Source organism: Halichoerus grypus, chromosome 4 (assembly GCF_964656455.1).
Source record: "Halichoerus grypus chromosome 4, mHalGry1.hap1.1, whole genome shotgun sequence".
Taxonomy (NCBI): Eukaryota; Metazoa; Chordata; class Mammalia; order Carnivora; family Phocidae; genus Halichoerus; species Halichoerus grypus.
The window spans coordinates 16,518,217-16,543,061 of record NC_135715.1 but is presented as its reverse complement, the minus strand read 5'-3'; the positions used below and the strand labels follow the sequence as shown (position 1 = coordinate 16,543,061).

General features: G+C 37.8%; 1 protein-coding gene across 2 annotated transcripts in view; it reads left to right on the top strand.

Annotated features, from left to right (window-relative positions):
• The window catches only part of GPC6 (glypican 6), a 1,066,736-nt gene that overhangs the window by 275,244 nt on the left and 766,647 nt on the right, over positions 1-24,845 (top strand). For both annotated transcript variants that reach the window (XM_078070190.1, XM_078070191.1), the window contains exon 2: positions 388-546. In XM_078070190.1, coding sequence (XP_077926316.1) covers positions 388-546 — 159 coding nt within the window. The remainder of the gene's footprint in view (positions 1-387; positions 547-24,845) is intronic.

Sequence of the window (24,845 nt, the reverse complement as noted above, 5' to 3'; positions counted from 1 at the left end):
GCCCGCTCCCTGGTTCCCAGACACCATCTTGCTGCATCCTCATGTGTCCGAGGGACAAACTAGCTCTCTGGGGGCTGTTTTATAAGAGCACTACTTCCAGTCATGACCTCATCACCTCCCAAAGGCCCCAGATCCTAATACTATCACCTTGCACGTTAAGATTTCAGCGTATGTATTTGGAGGGACACAAACGTTCAGAACACAACATCAGGTTCAACTGAAGTCCTGAATGCTTGGGATGTTAAGTCCACTGAGGCCCAGATGCGATCATGGCGCTGGTCCAAAGGGTTGCTGGACCAGGTGCCCCAGGATTTGAGGGAAATGTTGGAGAAGCAAATTCCCCGAAGTCCCTGTCATCCCATCCTGACGTTTACCTTCTCATTGCAGGGGAACACTTAAGAATCTGCCCTCAAGAATATACATGCTGCACCACAGAAATGGAAGACAAATTAAGCCAGCAAAGCAAACTCGAGTTTGAAAACCTCGTGGAAGAGACAAGCCATTTTGTACGCACCACATTCGTGTCCAGGCACAAGAAGTTTGACGGTAGGTGGGACAGTTTCTGCTTCACTCTGTTCTGGGTGTGCCTTTCTGAGAATCTCGGCCTTCCGTGAAAAACATTTTTTTAAGCAGGAGCTTTTCTTTCCTTCTTAAACATTTATATAACTTGGTCTATTTTTAGAAAAAGCATGAGCGTTCTTGACAACTTTTGTAGTAATATCTTAGAACAGCCCGAGTGAACAAAGAGCTGTTTTGAATTTGTGGTCTGCCTGTGAGATTTATTCTGAAAGATTTAGCTTAATTTTTCATGATTAGAGTGATTCTAATTCAGGTTTTGTCACATCATAGCTTGTCTTAATTTTTCATCTGGGGATTTTCTTTAAAATAATTAAATGTCATTTAAAATTATTTGAAATATAACAACACTTTCAAGAAGACAGACTTGTTTTAAGTGCTACTGACATGGACTCCTTTATTTCAGTTTGCTCCTCCAAGAATCTAGCCACATTTTACATTGCCGTGACAGTGCATTCTGCGTAAGGTTTAAATCCTCTATTGATTTCCTGATTATAAGTCATCAAGTTCCTTTCTATATTCTATTTGTTAAATAAACATTTTGTAGGAGAAAGCACAAAGAGTGAAAGCAATTATTACTAGGCTTTCAGCATTGAATTTTCTCATCCGAACTTCAGAAAAAAAATTATTCAAAAGCAACCTGATTTTTGTAAACTGAATTAATAATGATAGTGATGAAGTTCATATGCTTAGGTGGTTGTGTAGTCTTTAGTGCTCTAAGAAAGGAATGTGCTTCCTGGGGCTCATTGTCAACCAGACTCGCCAATCGCGGTGACCCTTCCTTGTACAAGCGTTGGGTCACACTGAGTTGTCATGGGGCAGGAGACCTGCCTCATCCTCTCTAGACAATGCACGGTAGAGCCGGTTTAGAAAAGGCTTGCTGAAGTTTTGATTTTCCTTTTTCTGTTCTCTGTAGTAGGTAAAATGTTCTGCTTCATTGCTGCTTGAAACTATTATAGCAACACCAGTTTCTTTCAAATCAGCCCTCTGAATTCTGAAAGGCAGGTCCACCTGGCAGTGTTTTCAGTGCTTAAGGGGATGTGACATCTTCCATGGAAGTCAGCGGAACTTCATCTTTTCTGCCAAGTATCTCAACATTTGCCCCTTCTTCCTCTGCCTCTTCCTCTGTGTTCAACTTTATATGTGGATGTGTACGAAAATAATTCCTTACTTAGAGGTGATGCTGTGACTGTTGTTCCCTTGAATGAAACCAGGGAGTACTTAGCTGTTCCCCTTGATTGACAGATTACAAATCCAGTGACATTCAGGAGCCCCTGAAGGGGCTCCGGGTTTGAGGAACGATAATGTATCACTTCAGATGGAGGCAAATTGAGACACCTTATTATTTGTTACAGAAAGCAGGGAGAGCGACCCGGTGCTGTTGACTTTTACCTGTCTTTGGGAAATGATTCTTGTGCCTTTATTAAGCTGTACTCCAAAATTGCGGGGAAATAATTCTGGGGCACCATTCATGATACACACTGTGTATTCCTTTCAATAAAAATATTTCATGTAAGGTAGTTTTATGGGGAATTGATTGATTTTTTTAAATGTGTAAAGCCATTCAAAAGGACAGAACAAGATACTTGTATTCTCATCTCAATGACTTTTAATATTAATCTTTGGATTCAGAATCCTTGATCTCATCTCACTTGTCTTACTAAAGAAACCTCTCTCCATCTCTCTCTCTCTGTCTCTGTCTCTCTCTCTCCAGATGTGTTTTAAATTGTTTTAATGTGGGCGCCTGGGTGGCTCAGTTGGTTAAGCGACTGCCTTCGGCTCAGGTCATGATCCTGGAGTCCCAGGATCGAGTCCCACGTCGGGATCCCTGCTCAGCAGGGAGTCTGCTTCTCCCTCTGACCCTCCTCCCTCTCATGCTCTCTGTCTCTCATTCTCTCTCTCGCAAATAAATAAAATCTTAAAAAAAAAAAAATTTAAATTGTTTTAATGTACTTTGGGGTATTATGTCCATTGGTTTGACAGGACACTGATTTTTGTTAAGATTCATCTGACATGGGGGGTGGTGAATTCTTTTCCTCATAGTGCATCTCACTGCATTAGGCTGGGATGGGGAAAAGTTGAGATTTTTTTTTTCAAGGAAGCTTTCAGCCAGCCTTATTTTTAAAACTCAAAATGTGATCCTGGTGAGCTCAGCTTTTGAAGAGCTCGGTCTTAAAAAAAAATTAAGAAAATATGTAAATTTAAAATTTACCATTAGAAGTTCTGCTGTTTGTTTAGGCAGTTTCGAGAAGGTCAGCCGCACAGTTGTATGACTTACCTTCTTATCCCATGAAGGGGATCCTGCTGAGTCGCCTTTCAGGAACAGGCATGCATTCACGTGGGCAGCTTTCCATGTTTTTCCCTTAGTTTAAAAACAAATAAACAAACAAACAAAACTTCCTCATTGATGAGTATCAGTTGGTATGAGCACAGAACTATCTAGGATCAGCTATGCAATGTTACCCTCTGAGTTTTATTTTCCCAGATAAAATCAGTGGTGCTCTGAAAGACTCGTTTATTTTTAGTAGCTTCCCATTCCGTGAGTCATTTTGCGTTCTTGCTGTGGGGTCCCTTGATCCAAAGTGTCCATTTTGCATTTCTGACTCCAGTCCCACTTTCTTAGGGATCTTGACTTGTCATCTGGATTTTGCATGTTTTAGTTGGCTCTATTATATATATAACTATATTCCATGAGAAGGTGACTATTCCCTTTCCTATTTTCATTAAGTACAGGAGCAATTAAATTGCACCTGATACATATGATTCAGTCCAAACCCTATTCAGGGAGGCTAAATTCAGTCACTGTTAGTCATTAGTCTACAGTTGTTGCTTTCTTTACTGTACTAGAAATGTTTTGATTCCATTTAGGTTTTCATTTTGTGGGAGAGATGACTCCTAAAATTTGAAATTCCAAAAACCTTAACATAACAAGATTTTATTTATTTATTTGACGGAGAGAGACACAACGAGAGAGGGAACACAAGCAGAGGGAGTGGGGGAGGGAGAAGCAGGCTTCCTGCTGAGCAGGGAGCCCGATGCGGGGCTCGATCCCAGGACCCTGAGATCACGACCTGAGCTGAAGGCAGACGCCTAACGACTGAGCCACCCAGGCGCCCCTTAACATAGCATTCTGTTTATTGCCATATTCTTTCCGGTTTTTATTAATATCTTTGGTAATATTTAGAAGAGACTCTGTATAAAATTCTAACTATTCATTGGGTGCTCAGAAGCTAAACCTGAATTAATATGAATTCTTCCCCACCTTTCCTAAATGGACAAGTTTGGCTTCATACCTCCATTAGCCCTAAAATTTGTGGCTCAGAGGCAATAAATTGAAAAAAATATATAATATCAATTGCAGACATTCTCGTTCTTTGGCAGAGAATTTTCTTATGACTGAGTAGCTTTCTTTTTCTTTTTAAACATGGGATTGAAATGTTAGGATGAAGGTATATAAAATAACAGTTTACACACTTGGCACTGGTCCTTTTCCAAGTGTCTCACAAGGTTTTGGTTAGTTCTTTTTTTTTTTTTCCCTCCTTTCTCTGGCCAAATCTCCACCTCTGGCTCCATTATCTAGCCCTGCAAGCCCATTCCGCTGCTGACGGGGGCCTAGCTTGCAAAGATTTCCTCAGAACCCTACAGGGTTGCACTTAATTTGCTCTGTAGCCAAGCCCAGACTTTCTGTAACACTCCTGGGGTTACATCATGAAGACCATCCAGGAACACCTGGCAGGATGATCACAGCATTACATAAGCCTTTACTTCTCCCCTGTCGCACCTATGCCAAACACCCAGGCAGCTGGAAGTGTGCAAAACCAATAAGCAACTCATATAAAAATATAAAAAAAGGGAGGGACATCTTCATGCACCCACTCCTTTTCCCAATATTGTTGTGTGTACTGACCCTCTGACCTGTCAAATTTGTGTCTAAATCGCAGCCTCAGTCATACTACTAAGTGGCTAATGTGTTAGGATTCTAGGAAGATAGACAACAACCAAACACTCTGATATTAGTCATAGTAATACTAGGCCAACACCTGGCTCTGTTCCTCACCCTTTACAGATGTTAAGCTAGAGACCAAAGCGAACCACAGTGCAGAGTCGCAGAGCTATTCTGTGGGACACTCAGCATTGAGTCCTAAGCCGAGCACTCCTCAGGCTCTGCTCTTTACCCTCAGGACCCTTTAAACTATCCTGTGCTTTCCAGTCCCCCAGTGTGCTAAGGTTTCATAAACAGCAACATCTATTCATCTGTCTCTCGCGCCTGCCCTGTCCCAGTCATCATGGGAGGATGTGATGATGTCTTTCAGAGACAAGTGGAATGGGACTTTTTTTAATGCTTAACAAAGAAAATTACCCACCTAAATATAGTCTTGCCTCGAAGGAACCTGGGGCCTAGAGAGGGTAAACCATTTGCCAAGTTTCCACCAAGAAGAATGAAACCAAGACTGTAGCCTAATACTCTTGACTTACATCAGACTTATAAATAGTAATGGGATAGGAACTTGACATTTGCTTAAAATTCTAACTAAGCTTTTATTTGTTTCGAGTGGACTCTGGCTCAGAATTATTGATATTCCCTTAATAAGGCAATGGTGATATTGGTGGGGAAAGAATCCAGCTATATTTTTGGAAAAGGCAGGAATAATATTCAGTCAGAAGTTGACCCTCAATTAAAGGGGAATGAGTGTTTTGTGCAAAAATGTTATTGAATCAGTTAAGCCATGTTATATATTCTTGCCTCACAAAACCCTGGTAGCTTCTGTCTTAATGTGGGTACCAGCACCCTATTCTCTAGGAATGTATATGAAATATGGATTATTCAGAGACAGGAAAATTTAGTTGAAGGGATATTTTCTTTTGCTTATTTTTTTCTTCATATTTATTTGAGCTGAAATTTATTCACATTTGAAGCTCAATATGAGGTTTTTATTTGTTTAGTTTGTTCTTCTTGGTCTTATTATTTTACTTTCCTTTCTGGTTTTTATTTATGCATTTTAATGATATACATTTGTCCAGAGATTCTGGCAGCAAATATATTTTTAAAAGCAAAAAAAAAAAAAAAAAAAAAAAAAAAAAGTTGAGCAGTAATTTCCATCCTTCTGAAGAACTTATTCTATAGTAACACCCTCAGAACTCTCATTTTACTGAACGTGGAAATAATTTATACACAGCGACATAATATTTTTATGCTGCAAATCTGCTTATGTTTTCTTTTTAAATATCATTTCTCATCTATATACTGTGGAGATGACAATAATGTAATGATCTCTGTAAAATATGGTCTAATTTTCCCAGAGAAAACACTTACTTGAAAAGGAAAAACCACTAAGTAGTTTTCCATATGGTAGTAGAATCTTCTCTATTTCCCATCACATGGGTGGGGCATGTGCGTGTGCGTGTGCGTGTGCACGTGCGCTTGTGTGTCAGTTTGGAAACATTTATTCAGAACTTTCTATATAGAAGATACTTAACCAGGGGTGTAGTAGATAAAAGACAACTAATAATGACCAAACTATGTTCACAGTCTGTCATGATGTTTACCTTACCTTGTGGGAGAGATGTAAGTATAAACCCAACAGTAAAGAAGGCACGATTGGCTCTATCAGATGGTAGAAGTCCATTGGAGACAGAAAGGGGGGAATAAAGTGTTGTACTTAGAGACGTCAAAGAAGACTTTTGGAAGAGGGGACAGACAGAGCCCTTAAAGGATGAATTGTTTGTATTAGTTAAAGATGGGGCAGGAGGGGACAGAGGCACCAGAGATTTTGTGTGCGTGTCCACAAAGTCCTTGGGATAGGTCATAAATATATTTACTATTGATGTTTCGTGACACTGTTCATTTACTGACATTTAGCGTGCATCTATTATGTAGATATTCTATAGAAACTTTCCAGTCCTGTATCAGTCTTCTATTGTTTTGTAAGAAACAACAACAAAATTTCAGGGATAAACAAGAAACACTTATTTCTCCTCAGTGCGTCTTTGGATTGTCCCCTTGAATTTGGCTCTTCTGGTCTATGCCCTGCTCAGGTTGGCTCTAAACTATGATTTGGTCTGATCTGTTCTAGATTTCACTGTTCTTTTGGGGGCAACAGTCTGTCTTGGTCATTTTCTTCTCATCTTGGAGTGTAGAACGCTAAGGTTCATAGCGGAGACATGATGCCCCTTATTGCCTAAACTAGGATGGGCATACTCTATTCCCAGGTTCTGTTGGTCAAAGCAAATCTCCTGGTCATTTCCAACATCAATGGAGACTCCTCCTGCTATTCCTGAAACAATATTTTGTGTTCCACATTGGGTGGTTTGTTCCTTGTTGTTTTGGTGGATTCTCTAGGAATTCCAGAGGGATAAATAAAGCACACTGATGTACCCGATCTACCACTACCTTCTGTATCCTAGCACAGTAACAAATGCACACATAACCAAACATGCACTCACAGACCACTTCCATGATGTTATTCAAGAATGAATAGATGTGGTATTTCTATTTCTTAAGCTACTAGTACCCTTGTTCACTGTACAGAATAACAAGCTAACTATAATTCATAAGGGTTATATTAATTATCTTACAAAGTAATTAGCTGAGTACCTCCTTTAATTTTGCTAGGCCACCACCTCAATGACATGTATTTTATCTGAAGGACCCACCTCTGGAAATCACAGTGTGCTGAATTGGGTCTTAGAAATTGGAAACAGTCATACTATCACTGGAAAGTAATCTGCCAATTTTCCCAAAGGGCAGACTTTCCAAAAATAAGTATTGGCTAACCAGGGATTTCAACTGTGGCAGAACTAGTGAACAGGTTTACACATCACAAATGCCTTGCTTCTGCACAATGTCGGAATAGATGATCCATGCTAGGGGTCGTTTAAATGCAAAGCATGGAAAACCCAGATCTTTGTACAAGTGAAATTTGTCCTCCTTTTCTTTCTCCCTCCTTCCCTTCCCTCCCTCCCCAACTCCCCCTTTTCTTCCTTCCTTCCTTCCTTCCTTCCCTCCTTCCTTCCTTCCCTCCTTTCCTTCCTTCCATCCCTCCTTCCTTCCTTCCCTCCTTCCTTCCCTCCTTCCTTCCTTCCCTCCTTCCTTCCTTCCCTCCTTCCTTCCTTCCCTCCTTCCTTCCTTCCTTCCTTCCCTCCTTCCTTCCTTCCCTTCCTTCCTTCCTTCCTTCCTTCCTTCCTCCCTTCCTCCCTTCCTCCCTTCCTCCCTTCCTCCCTTCCCGTCCCTTCCCTTCCCTTCCCTTCCCTTCCCTTCCCTTCCCTTCCCTTCCCTTCCCTTCATTTTTTTCTTTTTTTTTATTCTGCTCTTTGGACAGATCATTCAAAACTAATGAAGCACACTGCTGATGTACGGCCTCATATCCTCTGTGATGTATTGCCAATCTTTTTCTAATTCTTAGACCCCCCCCCCCACCCACCTCAAAGTAACTTAAAACACATTGTGCTCCCAGTGTAGTTGTAGTATTATCATCTTATTATCACCAATTCCCTTGCATGGTGGCTTTGCTGAGCAGCTGTTTCACAGACAAGCCAATTTCTTTTAAGTATTGCTCTATCAGATGCTGAAACCAGCCCTACCAGAAGGGTTCTTGGTCATGAATGTTAATGAGCAGACAAGTATCTGCTCCCTGACAGGGGCTCACTAATCCTTTGAGTAAGTATGGGTAAATTACAGGAGAAATTTTATTTCAGTTAAATTGATCTGCCACTGAATAGAGAAAACTGATTTTCTTATTTTAATGAAAATCAAGAAAAATATTTAATGGTGGTGTAAATTAGAGCTCAGTGGAAACATTTTTGTCTTCAAACCTGAGAATATTCAGCTCAGTGTAGACTGGTTCGACTGCATGGTGTGCGTAATGATAATGGAAAATTCATTATCTCTAGTTAGGCGTGATGTGCAGTGGGAAACAGTATGAGTCACCCACTCTAACTGGGATTTCATATCAAGACTCTTGACTTTCCTTCATCATAGGGAATTGGAATAAAAGCGTGCTTTCCTCCTCTGCTGAGACAACATGGTTTGCCTTTTTCAGACAAATAACATGGTAAAGGCATAAGAAGCATTTACGTGCTTTGAGAATTCTAAAATTTAGAGGAAAATGATTCAGGTGAAAATCTGAAATGGCATACCCTGTCCTGATGGGAGTCCCTGAGGTGGGTGCATGGAAGGAACAAGATGGACAAGAAAGTGATAATGGTTGAAGTTGGTCGATGAGTCCATGAGGGTTTATTATAATATTCTCATTTATGTATGGTTTCTACATTTCTGTAATGAAAAGGAGATAACTGACTTGAGCATATACAGGATGGAAGATTTTTAGTTCGTGAATCCATTCTAGATACACAACAATGTCAGCAGATATTGTCTCTCTCATGTCTTGTGTATTTCACAATAGTAAATTACACAGAAGGTACCATTTTCAAATTGCAGAGATGGACAGAACTTACAGATTTTTAACTCAGGCTGAGGCTACTTAGCTTCTGCTTCCACCCAGCATTTTATTATTCTTTGGCTAGAAATGGCATCTCTAGTTTATCCACATGAACGGGCTTGTTAAAAAATCTATTAAGTGTGATTCAAAACGTTGAACTCTTGTTTAGAAGATACACGGACACCATGACAAGCATAATGTTCATGCACAAAATTTGGCAAGATTCAGAAGAAAATGTAAAATGTCTATTATAAGTACATTATAAATAACATTTCTATATTGCTCAGTAGTTACCCAGTGATTTTTAGTTGAATGACAACACCTACATGAGCTTGGCGTTTTAGCAAATTAAAAGGGAAAGACAGCTTGCCTAAGCAATTAATTCCGTAGGGTTCCAAGTATTCCATGGGGTAGGAAGAGAATACTGAACCAAACATGGAGGTAGAGTCAGGAACCAGCTAAGCCTGCAGAGTTCACAGCGCTCTGAGAAATTTTTAGAAATCACTCGATACAGCTTCAGAATTTTCCATTTATTATTCTTTCAGAAGGTTTGTTATATTCATTAAAAGGACAAATATTATTTTGGGGATGACTATATATAGTAGTATACATGATCTTCATGCTGTTTCCTCCTTACTTAGTGGTTTAATTGAATCCAAACAACTTGAAAATGAAAAGCAAACTTTGAAGTAAGATAACAGGGTATTGGGCTTCCAAGGCCTTTTCGTGTTTGAAGAAATTGTCGTTCTCCACATATTTTTTTTTAATTTCTGAAGATTTCTTGGCATATTTTCTCCTCTTAGAGGAAGTGTGCTGTGGTCATTACAGGCTCTGGTTCCCTCAACCCTTCTGTCTCCTTCTCAGTGTTTAGGTAATTGACACCTGCTCATTTTTACTTATTTAGTGTTCTTTTAAAAAAGTATGATCGATTGCCTAGTCCCTGTTGAAGCCTGAGCTCTCTGAGTGTAGGGATTAGGTCTCCTATTTCTATTTTATCTTCCTCTGCTTGACTTAATACGGAGCATATTTAATAGTGCGGTATTGTCCGACTATGGCACCAGCCCGCGCAGACCGAAGGGCACACACTGGTCACGTGAAGTACTTCGGTTTCAATATAAATATGACAGAAGAAAATGGGAAGCTTTGCATTCTAGTTATCTATTCACTTTTAGGGTCTATAAACCTGGAAGTCATATATGATTTCAGCATCATTTATTCCAGTGGATTGAATGGAACTAATTTTAGATTCCCAGAGCAAAGACGGTCTTTATTTAAGAGTGCAGGTAGTTGTCCTTACCTCCAAAAGCAGGGTGAGTGTGTTTTCTCTTTCACACACACACTCCACACACACGTGGAAAGAGAAGAACACACTTATCCTGCATTTTGACCACTGTGTGTGTGTGTGTGTGTGTATGTGTGTGAATAAGGAGAGGTTCAGATGCACCTGAGTCACCTGGAGGACCTGTTAATGGATAGGTTCCTGGGTTCACACACTGGAAATTTTGATGCTTTGGTCTGGATGGGACTCAGAATTATTTAGCTTAAGCCTCCCACGTTTCTGAAACAGGTAGTTTTTTCAATATCCTGGTTTCAGTGGAATTGAGAGGTCAATTTTCAGGACATATTGTAGGGCACAGAAAGATGCCAGAGATTTTTAAATCTTTGCTCTATCACATTAAATATTGGTGTCAGTTTAAGATCTGCCAATAAAAGGTCCCCACTGTGTTAGAAAGGATTTAAGCACCTATTACTCATCAAACAATGTGTTTTATACCTTAAGCAAGCCTCTTTTTTCGCCTCTGATTTTGACAACGAGTTACGCTCAAGATCCAGAACTCATTTGATTTTTTGCAGATCAAAATTATACTTCATTTGAATTTTTAAAATATTTGTGAACTACAAATTTTTTTTTCTCTTTTATTTTCTAGTTCATAAGACCTAACATATTTTCCACAATCTATAAAATGCATTTTAATTTCTTCATGTCTTTTGTTATTTTGTTATTTTTATTTTATTTTTATTTTTTGCTTGGATGATGGTTTTGGAGCCAAATAAATTTTTTAATAACCCTTTTTAATAGCATTTTCTGATTCTAAATTAACATATGCTTTTTGTAGAAAACCTGAATAACTTTAAAGTTTTAAAGGATTTAAAGTTTCTTTAAATTTATGTCTATGGGGGGGTGTTGCAGAAACCAAACCTCGTATGTCAGGACACTGAGGTAAAAATGTAATAATAATCAGTGTATGGCTTGTCATGAAAATTTATTCAAATAACTTCTGAAAAATAAAATAAATTGGAACTTTTCAATTTCTGTGTTTCTTAGTTCATAAATACAAAATGAAAAGTAGAAACCAAGTCTCTGTAAGAGGGAGGGGATTTTCTATTTTCTGGGGATAGTATTCCCCCCCCACACTTTGTAACATTTTGTCGATACAACTTTGGACCACTTTTACTGTGATTGAGTTGATGGTCTTGATTTAGAGTACACGTAGAAGCCCTTTCAAATTAGGACAACATAGTGCTAAAGATTTATATGATGCAATAAATCATGGTTTATATTAAAGAATAGGTCAAGGGAATACTTAAAATGAATCCTCCTGTGAAAGAATTTATGGAAAATAGAGAATGAAGGAAAAACAACATGAACACTTTTAATGCCCTTCTTGAACAATAGTTCTCAGTTCTACCAACTTGGCCCAGTTATCATTAGGTCATCCATAAGTGTTCTCTCTCTCTCTCTCTCCCCGTTGTGCTCAAAACATTTCAGGAAGGGAAATGGCTTCTGAGGCTATTGTCAGGCCTGGAGCATTCCAAGTCTCCCTACAAACCAAGGACTAGCCCTCAGGCACAACCTGCTATCACTTTCAAGGTTTAGCTAGTCTCTAGTGCATAAAACTCGATTGTATTCTGCAGTTGAAGGAATTGTGGAGCCAATTTTAATTAATATTAGCATTGTCTATTTTTAAATTGCTAAATACATTCCCCAAAAGTTTAGGCACATTTTTAAAAAATGTTTGAGATCATTTTTTCTCTTGGCTGCTTCTAAATCAGGAATCTCTTTTTTTTCTCCATGTAGATTCTAGGTGCCTAATGCACTCAATATATTTTCTTCATTCACTCATTCATTCCCCATATTTGGGGAAAGGTCTACTTTGCTCATGACATCATGCCAAGTTCTATTCAAAACAAACAAACAGAAAAGCCAGGTAAACAGTTCAGGCCTTGGAGTCAGAAACTAGATTTCAAATGCAGAATTTACAGTTTATTGACAAAGTGACCTGGGAAGTTTCCTGAACTCTTTGGGCTTCATGTTTTCTCTTTTCAAAATGAGTGTAATAATTGTAGTTTTGAAAATGTACATAAGGAGCCCAACACATGTCTGACAAAAAGTGAGGATTTAATTTATGATGGCTGTCTCCTGCTCTTCATCCTTATCATGTGCTTCCGTTCTTGTCCCTAAGAAGCTGACAGTCCCACAGAGCCACTCAGACAAGAGCATAAAGAACTGTAATACTGGTTAGTACCATGAGTGAAAATACAGATAAAATATTAGAAAGGAATGAAATTATTTCATGATGAGAGGACCATGAGTGACTTTGTGAAAAGACAGAATGAAAACTGTCTTCAAAGTTACGAAGGAATTGGACATTGATCTGGAAGGATGCGGACATGTGGCTGAAAGGCACAGATGTGGGGAATCAAGAGGGATACAGTCGTGGAACGAAGGATGTGTGAATAAGAGGAGTAGAACCAGTAGCAAGGTCCTTGAGTTTGTTAACAAAGTGGAAAACAGTCTGTTCTTGGAAAATCAGCGGGTGCTCTTACGTCTTTTCATTATAATAATTTAATTGACTGTTGATTTCGAAGTTATGTAGATGAAAGTTAAAATCCCTGTTGAACAACAACTAACAAAGATTACTCTGTGGGGTTGGTTCTGTTTAATTGATGACAGACAATAGGCGTGTGGATTAGAGAACAAAATGCAGTCAGTTGATTCCTCATTTTCTTTAGTGTGTGTATCTGTATAATAATATTTTTAAGTAGTAAACTTCCAGGCATCTGTGACTGAGTGTGATTCATATATGGTCTATGTGTAAGAATTATTTACCTTAAGGGCTGCTAAATGTTATTTCCATGGTGATTTGTGAGGAATAGTATGTTTAGGCATAGACTTTCCTTATGTTATTCTACTTTTCAGGTTCCTCACTACAGTGAATATGTCTAATTCTTATCATCACAACAATTGTTAGATGGTTCATCTGATTATGAAAATGAACATTAATTTGATATATCCCGTGAGGCCCTGCCATGTACTCATACCTCCACATATGAAATTAGTTATTTTGCTGAAATTTTTTCATGATAACATCTGGTGGCAATTTCAAAATCGGATTTGTATTTGAAATTGTTAAATTTCACATTACGTTATATTTCATAAAATGTTTAATTCCTTTCAAATATCTTGCATAAAGATTCCCCCAATAAAATCACATACAAATATATAGGACAAGGACCCTGCTGTAAATATTTCAATCAACAGTGGTGGACACACTAACTGTTGATAATTGCCCACTTCATGTAATGATTTGAATTTTCTCAGTAACAATATAGTACACAACTTAGTATGTAGATCATTGGGGATGGGTGAATACAAACATTTTCATGCACTCAAAGTCTTCATGTCATTGAAAATTTCAGTCTCTAGAGCTCTGTTAAGAAGTCTACATTATGTAAAGATATGCATATTTACTTACTGTACATTTATACAGTGTTTATTAAGTAGCTATTGATTTTTCGTAGTTGCTTTTTAGCAGTCTTAAACTTTCATTTAAAATGTGTAATTCTTCAAGGCAGCTAACATCTCCAGTGTTCAAGTTACTGGGCAGGGAGTGATACACAGTAGTATGGCATACCCTTAGCTTATTGCCGGTGGTGAATGCAGGATACATCCCTGGATGACTCATGGTATTTCTTTATCCTCAGGTTTACCAACTGTGGTTAATAGGAACCAAGTTCATTTGTGTGGAGTGCTTAAAGGGGCCTTAAGAGTGCTTAGAATAAACTTCACCCGGGCATCACCTACACACCTAAATGGATTGTTTTTGCCAATGAGTAATGTTCCCTCACTCCCCAGTCTACACAGACAATGCCAGGGAGTATAGCACTCTTCCGACAAATGTTCTTCATTAAGGGGTCTTTGTTGGATGAATCTAGTTCTGCTCCATTCCATTCCTCATCTGAAAAACAAAAAACAAAAACAAAAAAACACGTTTGAGGGCCATCAGATTTAGGCAAAGTTGAATAATACATTAAATATAACCAAATCAACAATATATTCTCCTTCCTTGTGAAAATTTTGCTCAATACCCAGCATAGCAGGGTGATTTTGTGGTGGCTTAATAAAAGCTATCTTAATAACAAAGCAGAAAGGTCAGCTGTTTATCTTCTTGCTAATGTAAAACCATAAATGTGGCTTTGTTCTCTGCTCTCATTGTCCATTAGCTTCCTCTTAAAACCTCTTTCTTCTGTGTTTGAACAGCAATCAAGAAATATGTCTTTGTTGTCAAATATCTTAACCTTACATACACTGTCTCTTTAAAATAAGTAATATAATGAAAGAAATGAAGCATTGGTAACCTTTAGAGAGGCTAATTAACTGAAGCAATGATGACTAATGACATTTTTTTCTACACAAAAATTGCTTGCCACCTAAACAAACATCAGCACATGTAATAAACCATATTGCCAGATAGCTAGCATTTCAAATTAAATGAAAAAGACCTTTTTTTACGAGGTGATAAGATACTAAATGGAAAGACTATAATTAATTCCTTCCACTGGAATAAAAGGATCTGAGGAAATAAAGCATATTTTTAAAAGTATTAAGAAAAAAGGGAAAGGTGTGTCTTTGAAAAATATTTTTAAATGAGCCCCATCTGCATTTATATCAATAATTGCACATTATGTCCTATCAAGGAACCCATTGTTACGTGGGTTTTTTTTTCTTTTTTTTAAACTGCAGTTCTTGTGTTCCAATATCGTTTCTTTTCCGTTTTCCTCAGGAAACGAAAAATAGACAGGATCCTGTATTCCACTTGATATTTCACATTAGCTAATAGAGCTGGTACCGGACAGGGAAGCAGTGCCAAATGCACAAGAGCTGAAAGGTTTTCGTTTTGAGTATTTGTTTGCAAAACAAGCGCTGGCTCATGGAGGATCATTTGTAGAAAGCTAAGCCATGCTGGGTGCTCATTAGATAACTTCGAAGGACTCTGGTTTGCTGTCCCCTACCCCCCAGTTGCAGACGCTTGTATGTGTTTCAATTAAAATCTCCATTTACTTCTAGCTGGCATGTTAGCATCCGTTCCACCAACAGAGGGCAAAGGTCACAGCCTCCTGAATGAACAGACATTAAAAATATATATATATATATATATGCCATTTGCCTCCTTGTGTAGGTGCCTTTGAGCCACCCAGGGCAGGCTGGGGGAGAAGGTTCTGAAGGGTCAAATTGCATGCGGACTTGCACCTTATTTACCGATGTAGCTTTGGTAGCTGTTGGTCCAGATGCCGCAACTGCAGTTGTTTTGTGGGTTGGGATCCAGCAGCAGCTGTTGTTCTTTGCTGGAGCGTGTTTCTGAAATTCCGAATGTAATAGTCTGAGACCCTAGTCATTGAAAGCTATGCTGAAAGTTAATTTGCTGAATCCAAGTTTATTTTCCTGCCTCCACCACAGTCTGTGATAGAGCCTTTCCCCTGTGATGCACAATAAAATGAGGAAAGGACTCCTTTGCTGCCCTTTCCCGGGGCTGGTGAGGCTGAGCAGGCCGGGGTTGCAGAGCGGGGCCTGGGGGCTCCCCGGGCTCGAGGCTCGGCCGTGCTGGGACGGCTGCACGTCCAGACCCAGGCTCTGCCGCTCTCCGCCCAAACGGCGTTTGGCAGCTCGGCGGACTTCAGGTTCTCCATCTCCAGTGCTTGGAATAATACATCCTTCCTTGCAGAGCGTGAACATGAGATAATGTGCATCTAAAATGCCTGACACATAGGTAGCTTTTACTATTTTTACCGCGCCAGCCACGTCCCTTTTCTGGGGGTTTTCTGATAATTGAAAAGGCTCTGCATTTCCTTGCCTTGCTTCTGAGCACAGAATTCATTTTCTCACTCCAAAAATATGAAAATTCCTAGACATTCGAATAATTATACCTCCTATTTATTAGGTAGCACTTTGGGACTTTTGTAAGCACTTGGTACGTGTTATTCCATTTAGCCTTCACAACCATCCTAAGAGGTAGCTTATATTATTGTTGTTATTATTATTATTATTCTTGCAGTTTTAGAGTTGAGGAAGTTCGTGCTTGAGACGTAGGTAATTTGCTGAGCTCACGTAGCTAGTAAAAGACAGAGCTAGGCTTTAATCCAACCTACACCCTGTACCAAGCTGTACTTTCTCCCACAAGGAGAGCAAATCAATTTACCTTGAAATGAAGTATTTACCTGAAATGTTCTATGTTAATAATGGAAAGCTCTGGTAAACATTTTGTGAAAAAGTCTACGCTTTGGCGTTCTCACTTGGACAAGTTTGGGTACGGTCTAATCAACCTTAAGCTTGACCCACCCACACCACCATAGACTGAGTTACAGATGCTGCAAGTAGAACGTGGTAGGAGGGGAGAGAGAAACAGTATTTAGAAAGTATAGTCACCAATAATGGTACAGCCGAACTACCTGCATCTCTGCAAAGTTAACAGGAGTCTCTACAAACAGGATGGTGCTGACACTGGGCATTCAGGGCCACGTGATCTGTAAAGCCACACAGAGTCACAGCTGACCCCGGGGAAAAGCCTGACCTGGCTGCAGAGGTAGGATCCCTGTTTAGAAGTAAGTCAGAGCTCACATGGGAAGTTTGGCGTATGACAAGCATTCTGATGACAGGATCTCAGACACAAGAACAGAAAAGGGAGAACTGGTACCCAAAATTCACAACCCAAATAGTAGCAAGTATGACATTAGAGTCTGGAAATTCTGAGTCATTCCATGCTAATGTCAAAAAGGACCCCTGTACCTGCAGATGGAAGATGGGGAACCAAAAATAGACACATGCGTCCAGCAGAAAAGGCATGCTTTGTCTATTCTGAGGAAAGCATTAGAACCCCAATAGCGTGGATATTCTCGCATTACCAGAGTTATATTCAATGGTATACCACATGTTTTAATGCAAATTGTGTTATATATTTTATACTTTAGCTCATGAAAAAAATGGCATAGCTCACGATAATGTCACTATTTAAAATAAAAAGTACCCTTGATTTCACTAATACTTCTTTTTTTTTTTCTTATTCCTAGTAAATAGTCCTGTAAACTTTCTGTGAACTCTGATTTTGCTTTAAATGCAAACATACTGTGTGTGTGTATATATATATATATAGAGAGAGAGAGAGAGAGAGAGAGAGAGAGAGAGAAGGAGAGAGCCACACTCACACAGAGACAGAGAGAGCAATTTGGTCCTATGTGGTGGTAATAGTGTTTTATTTGGGGGAATGAAACTAGCCTCTGGAATCAGGGATGAGAGGAAGACTTTTCAATGTATATATCCTTTTAGTACCTTTTTAATGTTTGATTATATATATATATGGATTACCTATTCAAAACTATGTTTTTAAGAACAACCAAATGCAGTTACGCTAAAGAAAAGCATTAATATTCAAATTTAGTTCTTAACAAGATGTTAGAGGCAGCTTGTGAATCTTTTGTTTTCCTACATCCTACTCTCAATTTAAAAGTAACCGTGTTCATGTCAAAGTCAATGATAAAACATTTCTAAGTTCAATGAAACATGTTTTTTTCTTTTCTGAAGAACACTTTTTACCTTCCTAGAAGTGAATGACTTTGACATTTGGATGTTGTACTGTTTCTTTTTTAAGCATGTTTTGTCATATGAATTAATTCAGGAAAAGGCCAATTCAGTGTTTAAAGATTTTGCATAACCGAGTAAGGTATTAACCAGGAGCTATATCTTGGGAATTGTTCATTCCCCACACCCCTTATTAATATCCTAAGTCTGTTTCTTAACTCTATACTGTTGTTTTGAACATTTCAAATTGCGCTACTTTTCCTGTGCTATTTCAAATGTAAACTTAAAGATATTCTTGATCTGAGACGTAAGAAAGGCACATAAGACAAACTTCACATCGGAATGTAGCATTTTTGTCAGTCGAGTTTCCTTTTTTAAACTTTGCCAAAATGTTTAATTCATTGTCATTCTTTTGCATGTGTCTTTCCTTATATTTGTTTGTTTCCCCCCCACCCAATCTCCAAGACCATGTGCAGGACTTCAGCGCCATTATCTTCCCTTGATCAGTGTCTCCATTTCTATTATCCTCCTTCCTTCTCTCTGTTGTCAGTGGGAAGGAGCGACACTCAGGGTAACATTCTGCAATTTAAGACTTCAATTATATACCTGCTCCACTCTGGCAGGTGTTGGTCCCTCTGCAATTTTGGAAATGAAAAGCATGTAGGGAAAACTCTGAAAGGAATTATAATGGGTACTGGTTCATTGCTTATGGGGTAGCATTTTAACAAGAAGCTTCCTCAGGGATCAAGGAATACAGATCCTTTGAATTAACCAATTTAAACTTCTCATTCAACACTTTGCCTTTCTCCTATATTGGTGAGTGTTTTGATCTTGTCTTCATGAGGAAGTGTCTATTCTGTTGATTTTTCAGGCCAATGGCTACTCGAATGGGCTTTGAAAAGTATACTGATGTTTCTTTTTATCTGGGGACCCTGAGAATATTGATAAATATAGACTCATTAAAAACACATCTGGTCAGGGGACTTGCTTCAATGACTGAAAAGAAAAGAGAAAAAACCAAACACACAAATAATGAGAGTGAGTTACCTTCTGAAGATAGAGTGCCTCTCGGCTAACCAAGAACTAGAGCTGATAGAAGCAGACCACCCACCATTGCCACCTGCATTTGAGAGATGGAGAGGCAGAGATGAGTTGTAAAGTTTTACCTCTCTAGGTAATAATGGAATCGTGTTTTAGGCCACTGAGCTGCAAAAGCAGTTAACTGCCTGAATATTGTTCAGTAGCTTATGTGAGATGGGTTGCTATGTCTTATTCTTTCAAAGTGAAGTCTTCCAACTCTGTATTAATTAAATGTGTTGTATATTATTAATATTTCTTATAGTAACTCAGCAATTTTCAGGATAAAGACAAACGAGTTTTGTCTCTATTAAAAGTGATAATGCTCAACTGGGGCATTTCTGGAAAGCCTTTATTAATTCATCACATTTATGGACCCCCTCCTACTTTTCAGAGATGCCCATTAAGTTGAATCTCACAAAATAAACAAGCTACTTGTCACGTTGAAGAGAGTTTTGTTAACAAAGATCTACAATAACAGCACCATATGTGCCAAAATAGGCATGTAAGCAGGATTCGGGAAGCAAGGAAGATGGAGAGACAGCTTTCATTGGTTGAGTCAGAGAAATTGTTAGAAAAGCTGGTGGGCTATATATTGAATACTAGCATAGGGATAGGAATTTTCTAAATGAAGGAGTTAACAACTATTCTAAGTAGAGAAAGATGAGAGAAAATATGCAGTATTTCAAAATATTTTTGACATCCATGACTTTTTGTGAGAAATACAATTAGACTGTCGTTGAGCTGAAAATCAAAGTGGAAAATATTGGACTATATAAGCCCTGAGATTTCTTACTGATTTAAAAATTTCATGAATCCACATGATTCCATTCTTTCATAAACACTGGACTTCCATTTTCACCTAAAAATGCTGATCTGATTCATTTTCACTAAGAACCTATATATAGGGGACACTTCAGCCTCCATCACTTTCCTACATTGAGGGAAGACTGTAGGGTCTGATGATTGCAATTATATTTTTCTTTAGTACTGTTTTATTGTATATTATATACCCTGACTAGAATATTCTCGAGGAAATGCTATATATACAAAGGCATAACTTTCCTGTATTTTTTTTATATTAGAGATTTATATTCTAGCAAATTTCTTCTGAGATGAACTTCAAATACTGGTTAAATTTTATCCTGTTTATTGTCCCAAGAAAGCTGTCATCTTACACTGGCCAACAGGTAGTTTTTCTTTAGAAGCACAGGAGTCAGGCTATTTAGACATAATTAAAGTCATTCTATAAAAAATGCTGGTTCAGCTTGCTTAGAGGCTCACCATGGTCAGATATTCTGAGAAAGACTCACTGTCTCTTTAGCAGCCAAAAACAAAAAACCACCAAACAATAGGCAGAGCTCATAGGGTTACCCCACAAGGTGCTAAAAATAGCCAGTTGATGAAGAAACCAGGAAACAGTGCGAATGCCTCCAGAATGCTACTTACATCCAGTATGGTGTAGCTCATCAATATTAGAACAGACACTGGAAACTTTCTGCAAGTGAATAGGACTTAAATGAGAATATGGGGCTATTTGAAGGCATCTTTAGGGACACATCTTTACACTCTGAAGGAATTTAGAGGTTCCCTCTTCCAAAAACGTACCAGTTACCTCTACTTAACATGATAGGCTACCTACACATTTCATCCCACTTTTAGAAGTACTCATTATGCTTTTTTGTAAGCATTTGATTAATATGAATCTCATTAAGTAGGGAAAGTTAATCTCTTTCTTTTTAAGTAGTGAGTTTGGGCATGAGCTTGACCCAACAAAAACTTTTGTGCTTAATAGTCCAGCACTCCCTTGGAGATGTTGAATTCAAGAGCAGTAGATGGTGGAGTGAACGGGAAGGGCAGAATTCCGAGACTCTATGTTCTACACAGATGCCAAGAGGTATAAAGAAAGAAGATAATTAGTAGGGGCAGAAACCATAGAAGCCAAAGTAGCGAGTAAAATACAAGATTTCAAGAGTTGAGAGATAAGCTGTTCCTGAGATGAAAATCTAGCTCTGTGTGAGACCATGGACCTCCCAACAGCAGACGTCTACAACTTAATATAACCTGAGTATATCTCCATCCTGCATTTGAAGAGGTTCACCTGTTAATGTTTAATGATAAACTACTTTTCTTAAAAACATCGATTTCATTGGTATTTCTAGAAACTAACGTTTCTGTCCTTCCTTAATTGATCACTATCAACTTTGGACTGGAATTGACTTGCTCCTATGTTTCCTTCCCTTTCTTTTTTTTTTTTTTTTTTTTCTCATTCTAATTTCAGAGATTTTTGAGTAAGAACAATTAAGTTACTCTTTTACCGAGATTAGTTTTTGGAGATAAATACAGGATTTGAGACTTGGCAGGATAAGGGAAAGTATCTCATGCCAGGACTAGACATATTTTTCCCTACTTCCAATCCTGACATGTGCTTACAAAGTACAGTTTAGAATCTGGGGAGAACCTCAGGCGAGACTTTCCTAAAATCCCAAAGTAAGTTTTATTTTAAATATTTTTGATGGATTAGGAAGTTACCATAGAGGTGAACATTATATAATGAGTCTGTAATGCTAACAGTGAATATGATTGTAATTAAGTGTGGGATCATTAATGACATAGAATACTACCAAACAATAGAAAGGAGGCTTAGTGCAATATAGGGGAATGAGCATCAGTTTTGATTTGTAAATCATTTAGCTCTTGACCGTACTTGTCAAATGACTCTACGAAGTCATTTAACCTCTTTGAGCCTCAACTTCCACATTTGTCATATTGGGATAGTGATAATACAGATAAATCATTTCATGTAGATAACATTAAATAGAGATTCACTATCTTCTTCCATTCTTGACCTGAGCGTTAAGTCATGAGATTGAATTTAAAAGGAAAAGACACAAACCCTCATTCTCTAATCTCTGCTACTCGAAGCATGGAAAGCAAGATTGGCAATGACCAGGAGCTGTTGAATACCACATTACCAATGGTTGGAGGTCATTATACTAAGATTAAGAGTGTTTCCCTGGAATCACTAAGTTATTTTCATAATTTATTTTCATAACTTCGAATTATAAATTAAAGATGAGCATTCACTGCTTTGCTAACTCTGCTATAAAATTTGACCCATAAGAAGAATAAGATGAGAAAAATCTGTTTTCTTAAGTATATTATACTCTTTGCACATTTTTTGAACGTGACAATATGCCTCATAATTTAAAGAAAATATGGGGTAGTAATGAGTCTAATAAGAAGAAAAATCTCTTTCTCAGACTTTGTATGAAAATGAAGTAAGGTATCTTGTCTAAGTCCCAGTATTTGAATTAACTTTAAAACCTAAAACATCTGTGTATTCACTGGATGTGATAAGGGTTTCAACTGATATTAATTGAATTAATTATTACATGTTGTTAATCTTTTGGCTGTCTCTAGAAGATTTATTTCCTTAAACATACCACATTATTTAATGTCACTGAATATGTTGATGGTGCTGTTCAAATGTCAAATAACTGCCAAAGCTCTAGGGGAAAGCTAGTTTTTCATGCATGTTTAAATTTCTAGTTGACTTCAACTCATCAAAAAGGAAAATCTAGCCTTTAAACCCTGTCATCTTGGACTTTACCTTACATTTGAAGGAAGGACTCTCCAGTAGAATATGGGACATACATAGTTATTTCTAAAGTGCAATTGTGTATTAATTAGAAACCTAATTAAGGTTGGATGTATACAAGTGAATGTTGGCATTCTTGGTTGTGGAAGGTTGAATTTTAATTACTCAGATTATCATTACATTATTATCATCAGTAACCACTGGTGAGTACCTACTATGCTTTAAGTAAATCTGCTTGCTGTCAGCAGGTAGAAAGACCCCCGTGTTACAGTAAAGATGTCTCTGTATCATGCTAAATTACTATGTTGACTTACAAAACATACTTGTGTAATGGGTGTATCATTTGGTATCATATAAATAGTCCTTTTAGAACTTGAAAATATGAATAGAACATCTGAGAGAGAGAGGGAGGAGAGAGAGAGAGAGAGAGACTGAGCACTAGAGGTATACTGGGTACTAAGTACAGTCTTAGGAAAGTAATTTTTCTGTGTTGCTCTGTGGAGTAGGTGAGGGAGGAACAGAGCTGAATGGGTGGGTATTACAGAGAGTAAGACTTCTACACATAACAAAGAACTTTTTCACTGCCTCATGAAATTGTGAATTTCCCAATACTGGACGCAATTACAAAGAAGCTCAATTTCTGTCTTCTTTTTTTCTTTATATTGTAGAACAGTAGCTTTCAAATTATTTACAATAAGAAATGATTCTTTCAAAGGGAACATTTGAAATGGAACACAAAATCCCAATATGTAAAAGCCGAGAGAAACAAAAGGCCATACATATGAATTTATTTTATAATTAACATGAATAATAATTACTGATTCATTTGTCAATCCTTGGTTTCAGGAGAGTCCTGATGTTGGTTTCCAGTCTGTTAAAATCTGGGTATTAGCATTTTTCAGTGTGTATAGCATTTGTTTCTTTGCATACTTCTTTGTTTAATTGTGAAATCTGAATCAAACATTGGAGATCCTTCTGATGCCCCGGAGTATAGTTCTAATATTAACCTTGGAGAGAAAAATCCTGCCCTGTATTGAGTGGGAGAGTGGAGAGTTGCCTCTGGTGTGTGTGAGGAGTGGCTGTTGACTGAAAAGAGGCACTGGTGATCTTTCTGAGGTGATTCAAAGTTTCTCTACATGGGTGAGATATCTCTATTTTTCTCTCTATCTCTATCCATTTAGTTATGACCTTGGTTGTGGTTATAATTATCAGAGACTTGAGACTTTTTTTATTGACGTGTAGTTGACATCTGTTACATTCATTCCAGGTATACAACCTACTGATTGGTCAAGTGTATTCATACATTATGCTACAGTCACCGCAAGGGTTGCTTCCATCTGTCACCATACAATTAGACACTTAAGATTTAAAAATAAACATAGCAAATAAATTAAAAAAAAATCTTTTGACAGTATAATACTATGCTTTTATGATCACTGCCCTGCCTAACACTAAAAATAGCTAATCTAGTTTAGGCCATCACTGGCATCTTTCTCCAATTTCCTCCTGCCACACTGGGCTCTCTCCAACTCCAACACGCGCATGCGTGTGCGCCTGCACACACGTCCAACACACACACTTATTGCTGCTCCAGTTTGAAAGCCCTAATTCTACTGATCAGTTATGCATACATGAGAATTAAATTTAGAATGTTTTGATTTCTGGAAAATTTGCATGAAGGGAAATCTTGTTTCCATTATCTGAGTTGAAATTGGTTCACTTAAGATTTTAATATACCAGAAAATCAATATTAAGAATTTGTTTTATATAATTTTATGCCTCCTTCAAATTTATAACTTCCAGAAATCTATTGACTTTCCAATGAATGTTTCAAGATGTGATGTTGTAGTTGGTATCAGACTCTGCACTGAGGAAATCTGCTTACAGGGTGGCATTGAACTCTTTTGATTTAATGAAATGACTTAAATTTATTTTTTAAACCTAAAAAAAGTGATGCAAAATTTAGCTTATTTATTAAATCATTGTGTTTTTGTCAAACTCATTGGGTGGCATAAAATTTACAGGTTTTATGATAACTTTTCATCAATAGTTTTTCACTACTTTTGTTTAATTAGGTATTTTCTTCACATTTTCAATAGGGAGGGAAATAAAAGTTTGGACGATAAGATAATTTCTGCTAAGTCAACCATCAGATGATCTATTTTATTCACAAATAAGACGACAGAAAGTTTTTGATTCCCTGGTCTCACCTTTATATTACTTTTGAAAAAAATATGATCTAATATCCCTTTTTTTTTCACGATCTAATTTTACTTTCACTATAATCCTGCAAAGTTAG